The 8,388-nt window shown below is 59.3% G+C and overlaps 3 protein-coding genes and 1 non-coding gene across 4 annotated transcripts in view; 3 read left to right on the top strand and 1 right to left on the bottom strand.

Moving 5' to 3' along the window:
• Positions 1-1,076, bottom strand: part of VDBG_10083 (dihydroxyacid dehydratase) — a gene marked incomplete at both ends in the record, with an annotated part of 5,459 nt that extends 4,383 nt beyond the window's left edge. Inside the window, one exon of the mRNA XM_002999743.1 lies at positions 59-1,076. Coding sequence (XP_002999789.1) covers positions 59-1,076 — 1,018 coding nt within the window. The remainder of the gene's footprint in view (positions 1-58) is intronic.
• Positions 1,077-2,677: 1,601 nt separating this feature from the next.
• On the top strand, positions 2,678-6,385 carry VDBG_10082 (karyopherin Kap123; the record flags this gene model as incomplete). The annotated part of the gene is made up of 4 exons (XM_002999742.1): positions 2,678-2,723; positions 2,851-2,943; positions 3,003-5,313; positions 5,509-6,385. The coding sequence occupies 4 exons, from the start codon at positions 2,678-2,680 to the stop codon at positions 6,383-6,385; spliced, it is 3,327 nt and encodes a 1,108-aa protein (XP_002999788.1).
• A 462-nt stretch (positions 6,386-6,847) lies between these two features.
• VDBG_15218 lies at positions 6,848-6,934 on the top strand. The gene has a single exon. It is a non-coding gene; the product is annotated as a tRNA-His (tRNA).
• A 1,105-nt stretch (positions 6,935-8,039) lies between these two features.
• Positions 8,040-8,388, top strand: part of VDBG_10081 (predicted protein) — a gene marked incomplete at both ends in the record, with an annotated part of 1,166 nt that continues 817 nt past the window's right edge. The window contains one exon of the mRNA XM_002999741.1: positions 8,040-8,317. Coding sequence (XP_002999787.1) covers positions 8,040-8,317 — 278 coding nt within the window. The remainder of the gene's footprint in view (positions 8,318-8,388) is intronic.

Genomic DNA, 8,388 nt, shown 5'->3' with positions numbered 1-8,388 from the left:
CCGGCGGTAGCGACGGCCGTGAAATTCTCTGTTGGGTCGAAAAGCACGCAGGGATAACGTTCGTCCTCGGCCACATCGCTGATGGCATCTTTGATGACCGCGCTGAAATCGTAAGATTGCGCGAGCCAGTCCTTCATTTTCTGACGTTTTGTTTCACTGGTGATACGGTCAATAGCCTGTCCAAACGCCATGACCAGACCGGCTCGGGCATCGTTCGCCCTGTCAGCACAGATGGCGCGCCAGAGCGAACCGTAGACGGGATGTGTCCCCACGGCGGATGCGTTACTCTCGATGATGGCGGCAAGCTGCTTTGACGCAAAGACGCGGTACTCGGCATCGTTGGCGTATCTCGCCTCGAGCGCTTGCATGGGCAACGCGCGTGGATTCGCTACAACCACAGTCGTCCCATGGCCTTGGGCCTTTTCGCTCAACGTGATGTTGAAGTTGACGTGGCTGGACTGAAGCCGCCAAGCTTGCGAATCCATGAAACTTCGCAAACTCGAGTCACCTTCCTTCCGAGCATCTCTCAGCCCATCTGTGTTGCGGTAGGTGGCAGTCGTTACGATATCGTTGAAGTGTTCGTCTTGGTCGTTCGCAAATCCCATCCAGGCTAGGAGCACATGCATGGTCAAGTCGGAAACGACATCTGATGTGGCTGATTTGAGGTGGTAATAGTTGCCGTTTGTCATGGTGGTCAGGTACAGGAGTGACGCCTGGACATCCGTGGCGTAGACGAGGGCAAAGACTTGTGCCTTGCGGTCGCCATCCGACAAGAGTGTGGCACCTGAGATCCAATCGATAAAGTCGGGACCGCTGCCGCCAAAACTCTCCCGGTCAGACAGCTTGGCGATCTCAGCCCGACATGGTACGCCTCCCACAGCTAGGAGGTGGGGAGGGGCATCAGTGAAGAGCAGCATGATGGTTGTCGCGTCCTCGCGCATGACGCTGTGTGCGAGCGCAAGGCCACTCTTGGCGGCCTCGGGCCAGTCGTAGCCCCCACTGCCGTGAAGAGTGTTGGCGAAGTCGATGAGCCCGGATTGGGTTATGCTTTCGCCATCATCGTCGTTTTCGTCCATGTAGTTCCAGCCTGACCACTCAGTCACAGGAGCCGCGCCGGCACGGCCGCCATAGTCACGGTAGGCAATGATGCCGACGCGCAAAAGCAGCGTGTGAGAGAGGAAACCCGGATGATGTCGGGAAGGACATCGCGGAGAGCTTGTAGGTAACTGTTCATAGACGACGTGGCATCCGTCACGATGAGTAGGTCGTTAACCTGGGGAGCCGCGTCTGTTGTCATGGTAGCGGTGGTGATGGTTGATGCTTCCTGAAGACAGTCAAGAGACTGCCTGAGATGCGGAATGATGCGCCTCTATATACGCCATGTCAGCCGCTTGCCATGTCGGATAGACGAGGCGGATTGGCCTCACTTTGAGTCACCGGCATGGCGGTGACGAAAGTGGTTGGCGGGCTTGTGGCATGTTTTGGGAAGGTCGTAGGGGCCAAAGGCTTGCCGTGGCAGCACTCCGGGCCCATGTTGGTTGATCCAAGTGCCGAATCGATCTGCAGCAGCCGTTGAGTCAGCCGGGGTGCGGTTGGGAAGAGCACCTCTCAGCTCGACGCCTCTCATGTGCATCGCTTTGGCGTTTCCCTGACATCTCAGGAGCTGAAATAGGCCGCCTCCTCGCACGCCTCTGACAAGCAAGCTGGAGTCGAGTTCGTTCGGAGGGCATGGGTGGCAGCAGACTGCGCTTGCTCGACCCTAGAGGCACATGAGGCATCGTGAGGCTGAGGACGCTGAGAGTCCTCATTTCTTCGATTTTGAAACATCGGAAAGCCCTTGATTAATGAAGTGGAAATTCGGAATTGGATGAAAATGGGTTTGGAGGAGCAGGTCAGAGAGATACAAGAACTCGATCTGGTCACCAAGACAAGTGCGTAGGTAAATAGACAGGTACGCGATCAGGGCGTTTCTCTCTCTCGAGGTGCAAGTGGGCTGCGTTGTGATTCATCCATCTCCTGGCAGACAGGAAGGGATGACGTAAGGACAGTGCTAACAGTGCGAGCCCGCACCAAGGCACGGTACGCGTCGCGTTACCCCGCCACGACAGCACTTCTTATCTTATCCGAAAAGTCCAATCTTGTAGATGCGGGGGCAGTAGAATTTTTTTTTTCCAGGGTCTTCCTCTCGAGCAGGACGCTTTGCTCATTCAGGTGGACCATGGACGGCGGAAAATAGGCTGTGGACCATGACCAGGCAAGCCAGGCAAGCCAGGTCATCGATGGCCCCAGTAAAATGTAAATTTTTGTGGTGCTTCTGATCTGGGAAGCGATGGCCACTGGAGTTGGGCAGCAGCGAGCGACAGCCAGCGCAGCACCGGAATTTGCGCCTGCCCACACACACCCGACACACCAGAGGCAGAGAGAGAGAGAGAGGTACTTCATGGTTCGCGCCAGTCCCACGCAACCGCTGAAGTACCGTACCCAAGGACCAAAGGACGAGGTACATGTACATACATGGTCGTAACAACAGAGGGGAGCGGGGCCCCAAAACAACAGACTGCCTGATAAATTCTGCCGCGGGGCAACTTTTTCTCTGGCTTCACCTTTTTTCCCTTCCCCTCTACCACCCCTCCTCACTTCTCCTCCCCCTCCTCCTTTCCTCCCAAAATCAGCCATCATGGACAAGGACCAGTTGGCGCAGCTGCTCCAGGCGAGCCAGATTCGTGAGTCTCTATCCCGTTGCCCCTCCTTCGTTTTTTTGGCGGCGATGAGAGCCTGCGCGCGCGCGCAAGGCAAGACATCGTGCAACCCCCCTTGCTGGCCGCACTGACCGGCACGAAGCGAGGTGAGGAAGAAGAAACCCTGGCTCCTACCCCCAGCCACCAGGATTTTTTTCTTTCCTTTTGCTTCTTCTTCCTCTTCTCGCTGTTCCTACAAAACCACGTATTTTTTCCATCTTTTCGCATGGTATTGATCTTACTGACACTTTCGTTCCTAAACAGCCGACACGGAAAAGGTCAAGGCCGTCACCGCCGAGCTCCAGAAGAACTACTACTCGCAGCCCCAGTCCCTGCTGCTGCTCATCGAGATTGCCGTCTCCCACAATGACGCCGGCATCCGTCAGCTGGCCTCTGTGCAGGCCCAGCGCATCACGGCCAAGCACTGGCTGAAGGTCAACGACGACCAGCGGAACGTCGCTCGCAAGCACCTCATTGAGAGCGCTGTCAGCGACCCTACCACCAACGGTCGCCACTCCAAGTGCCGTCTCCTGGCCCGTGCCATCAGCATTGACCTCGACAACAAGGACGCCGCCGGTCAGGCCTGCGTCGAGCAGCTCCTCTCCCTCGTCAGCCAGGAGAGCACAGCCGCCCGCGAGGTTGGCTCCTTCACCCTCTACGCCATTCTCGACGAGGACCCCACAAACTTCAGCGAGCAGGTGCCCCAGCTCCTGAACATCCTCAAGTCCACCATTCAGGACCCCGCCAGCGTCGATGTCCGCCTCAACTCGGTCAAGGCCATCGGCTCGCTGCTGATGCTCGTCGACCCCGAGGACGATGCCGAGAGCCTCGCTGCCATTCACTTCTTCGTCCAGCCCATTGTCCAGATTCTCAAGGACGCCGTGCAGGCCGAGGCCGACGAGCAGTACAAGGTCATTTTTGAGATTTTCCAAAACTTCCTCGCCTACGACCCTGCCTTCCTGGCACCCCACCTCAAGGATCTCATCCAGTTCATGATTGACCTGGCCGCCAACACCAACGCGGAGGATGAGGCCCGTTCGCAGGCTCTGTCCTTCCTCGGCCAGTGTGCTCGCTACCGCCGCATGAAGATTCAGGCCATGAAGGACATGGGTGCCCAGCTCATGGTCAAGAGCATGCAGATCCTCACCGAGGTCGAGGACGAGGCCGACCCCGACGACACGTCGCCCGCCAAGACTGCTCTCTCCCTGATCGACCAGCTCGCGAGCGACCTGCCCCCTCGCCAGGTCATCGTTCCCCTGCTCGAGACGTTCCCCCAGTACGCCCAGCACCAGGACCCCGGCCACCGCAAGGCCGCCATCCTCGCTCTCGGCACGGCCGCCGAGGGTGCTCCCGACTTCATTGCCACCCAGCTCAAGACTCTCCTGCCCATGATCGTCAAGCTCCTCAACGACCACGATGACAGCGTGCGCTACGCTGCCCTCATTGGTCTCATCCACCTCGCCGACGAGATGGCTGATGAGCTCGCCTCTGGTCACGAGGACCTCATTGCCGCTCTCCTGAAGAACCTCGAGGCTGCTTCGCAGGAGTCGAGCAAGAAGAACGTCGGTGTCATCCGCTCCGTCTGCAGCGCCCTCGACTCGCTCGTCGGCGAGGGTCTCGAGGCCGACCTCATGAAGGTGTACGGCCCCAAGCTCATCGTGCCCATGGGCAAGCTCCTCAACCACGAGGACTCGGGCGTCAAGGCTGCCGCCGCTGGCGCCATTGGCGCCATCGCCTTCTCCATGGGTGGTGAGGCCTTCAAGCCTTACTTCAAGGACGTCATGAGCGCTCTCGGCCAGTACGTCACCGTCACCGGTGATGATGACACCCTCGCTCTGCGCTCCTCCGTCTGCGACTCCATGGGCCGCATCGCCGGCGCCGTCGGCCCCGAGGCTTTCCAGCCCTACGTCGTCGACCTCATGAAGGCCAGCGAGGAGGCACTGTCCCTCGACAGCGCCCGCCTCAAGGAGACTAGCTTCATTCTTTGGGCCTCGCTCTCCAAGGTCTACGGTGCTGACTTTGCCCACTTCCTGCCCGGCGTCTTCAAGGGCCTCTTTGAGTGCCTCGAGTCTGAGGAGGAGGAGCTTGAGATCCCCGGCCTCAACGCCGACGACGCTCCCGATGGTGTCATTTCCGTCGGTGGCCGCCGCATCAAGGTCAAGCCTACCGAGGACGAGATTGACCAGGCCATTGCTGAGGAGGGTGAGGATGACGAGGACTGGCTTGATGACCTCGCCGGTGTTACCGCCATCGACATGGAGCAGGAGATCGCTCTCGAGGTGTTCGGTGACGTCGTCACCCACTCGTGCGAACTCGCCGCCGTCAGGCAATACCTCGAGCCCGCCATGGAGAAGATCCTTCCCCTCGTGGAGAGCGCTTATGACGGCAGCCGCAAGGCCGCCCTCTCCACCCTGTGGCGCTCATACGCCCGCGTCTGGCAGCTGTTCGAGGACCAGTCCGGCCAGAAGTGGCAGCCTGGTATTCCCCTGAAGCAGACCCCTGATGCCTCGCTCACCGCCCTCGGCGAGCTTGTCACCAAGGCCACTCTCATGCTCTGGGCCGACGACAACGAACGGTATGTGCCATGCCTCTCTTTACAATCCCCACTCCTGAATGATGAAATACCTCGCGTTATACCCAGCTCACTCAGACGCGGCATTTTATGCCGCGGTTGCTGAGAACACGTTTGATCTACTCCTGACTTTGGATCTCCTTCTACACGTTGTCACGCACGCTGCTCCGTTCGACTTGACGCTGACGATTATTCTAGTGACGTCGTCACCGAGATCAACCGCAACGTCGGTGCCACCCTCAAGGCCTGCGGCCCCGCCATCCTGACCCAGGAGGACATGCTCCCCCAGACCGTCACCGTCCTCAGCACTCTCATCACCCGCTCGCACCCTTGCCAGCAGGATCTTGGTGACGAGGAGGAGGAGCAGGACGCCGAGGGCGGCTCGTCCGAGTTTGACTGGCTCGTCATTGACACGGCCCTCGACGTCGTGCTGGGCCTCGCCACGGCCCTCGGCCCCGACTTTGGCGAGCTCTGGAAGGTCTTTGAGAAGCCGGTCCTCAAGTTCGCCAGCTCGCAGGAGTCCCTCGAGCGCTCGACCGCCGTCGGCGTCATTGCCGAGGCCATCAAGTTCATGGGTGGCGCCGTCACCGAGTTCACCGGCTCGCTGCTCCCCGTGCTCTTCCACCGCCTCTCCGACGAGGACTCGCTCACCAAGTCCAACGCCGCCTACGCCATTGGCCAGCTCATCCTCAACTCGACCGACACCAACACGACCTTCCCTCGCTACGCCGACATTCTGCGCAAGCTCGAGCCCCTTCTGCAGGTCCAGGAGTCGCGCATCACCGACAACGTCTCTGGCTGCATCTGCCGCATGATCAGCGCCAACCCGCAGCCCGCCCTCGTCGAGAAGGTGCTGCCCGCCGTCCTCGACGTGCTCCCCCTGAAGGAGGACTACGAGGAGAACGAGCCCATCTACCAGGCCATCTTCAAGCTCTACGACCAGCAGAACCCTGCCGTCCAGCAGCTGACGCCCAAGATTCTGCCCATCCTCCAGCAGGTCCTCAGCCCGCCCGAGGAGCAGCTCGAGCCCGAGACGCGCGCTCTTGTGCAGAAGCTCGTCCAGGCCCTGTCCTAGATGTCTGGGGTTAGGGATGAACGGAAGCAACCGAGGTGGAAAAGCGAACCAAAAATTGTAATGACTCATGAGTGATGAGTGAGATTCCCGTTGTAGATAGAGAGAAGCATGCCCCCATGGCTCTGGGCATGGATGATATCCATGGCTTGCATACGCCGAATAGATCGATGACTTGACCGTGCTTTTGCAGTGTTTACATACTTGATGTCACACTTCCGTGCATGCCGTTGAGATGTCTTGCGCCGAGATGGCTGCTCACAGACGAGCAAAACATGCATGCTCAAGGACTCAACCTTGAAGCCTCATGAGGCCACGACCGGCCGGTAACCACATCCGCCCTGTCCACGCGAAGCGATCACGACACGGAAAACAAACGGCGGCCCTGCAGCCCAGCGGGTCTCACACGACGCCACCGTCCACGTCGGTCAAGATGCCGCCGGCCGCACCCCTGCACATACAACAGCTTCGATCGTCTAGTTGGTTAGGATGATGCATTGTGGTTCTTACTACAATACTGCATTGACGGCAGTTCGAATCCGCCTCGGAGCAGTTCTTTTGTTTTGGGCTGTTTGGCGTTGAGCCTGCGATTTGGTGTCGTGATGTTTCTGAAGCCTGTTTCGCGTCGAAGCAGAGAGTGCGGTGAACGGCTCTCAACTTCGTACCATCCAGCGTAGGTGGTACTGGTGACAAACAAACAAAGAGGAGACATGACTTGGCCGCTTCGATTTTTGCCTGGCACTCAGCGCCTGATCCACCTTGAAGCGCTGGTGGCGGGGAGCTTGGCCTTCCACAGCAGCATTGTGTCGTGACAGAGGCACCCGACGCGTGCGAACCGCCACGCACCGAGCCCTGTATCAGAAGCCATGCACAGCAATAGTTCGGCGCACTGAATGCTCAGGCTACCTTGAGCGACGCGTTAGCTTCGTCTCTGGGCTATATCGAGGACTCGCTTGCGGCAGACCTCCCTGCCATGAGCTTGGCAGACAGAAGTACGTCTTGGAAGAGCACGCCATGCCGGCTATTTCTGGTATGGGGGCCAAAGGGGGGGCGTCGCAGCGCTGTCATCAATCGACGTGCCCCTTGCATCGTGGCCCGCAGCATTCCAACACGACTTGGGTCATGGAATGTGCACCGTGCAGCTTGTTGAACGTGGCCTGGCCAGATCCACCACTCTTGTTCCTCTGGCCATTGGCTCCCAGACACGCGGTGTCTTGCGCAAAAAAGCTCTGCCCGACCAAACTTATGCGATTCTAGGGTGTACAGTCGGCGCAACATGGGGCCCAACCGTCCACACCCTGCAGAAGAGCATCGGGGGCGGAATGCCGAGAAGTGAAGCGCACGCAGGCTGTTATGAAGAATTCAGCCCCTCTTGGGGGAAGCGTCGTGGCAACCACACCGCGCTGAGCCAAGCCCGTTCAAGAGAGGTCGGATTCCTCAGACTGCTGTGCCCTGTTCCCGACCCCAGTCTGGGCATTCTTGGGAGAGACTGTTCCGCCAGAGGCCTCGTTGGGTTCAAAAGGCGGCAGCCTGGCCTGTCATCTGGGAGTCGTATCTCTGTAGACATCATCATTCCCAGACGCAAAAACCAATTTCACCTCCTGCTCGACAACATCCATCCGGCATCTTGGCCCGCTCCCCATCATAGCCGAGCGTCATGTCTTCCGAGAAAGCGATCCTCCCCCAGTATGAAGACCGCCAAGTCACCCTCGAACCCATGGAGTTCGCGCCCGAAACCACCGACACCGCCATGTGCGCCCGCTTCTCCGTCGCCTGCACTATCCTCTCGGCGGTCCCGTGGCTCATCATCGGCGTCTTGGCCGAGAGCGAGCTGTACGCCGACAACGAGGAATACATGGGCGCCGCCCTCGTCGCCATCCTCGCCGCCCAGCTCCTGGCGCTCATGCTGGCCACCCTCTCCGCCCAGCTCGCCTGGTCGGAGACGCAGGTCGGCAGATACCTGGCTGTCGGGGCTCGGCTCGGAGTCAGTACCGTTTTTGTCATTG

This window comes from Verticillium alfalfae, genomic scaffold (assembly GCF_000150825.1).
Source record: "Verticillium alfalfae VaMs.102 supercont1.18 genomic scaffold, whole genome shotgun sequence".
Taxonomy (NCBI): domain Eukaryota; kingdom Fungi; phylum Ascomycota; class Sordariomycetes; order Glomerellales; family Plectosphaerellaceae; genus Verticillium; species Verticillium alfalfae.
Note: the sequence above shows the minus strand (reverse complement) of the source record. Positions and strands in the feature narration are given on the sequence as shown.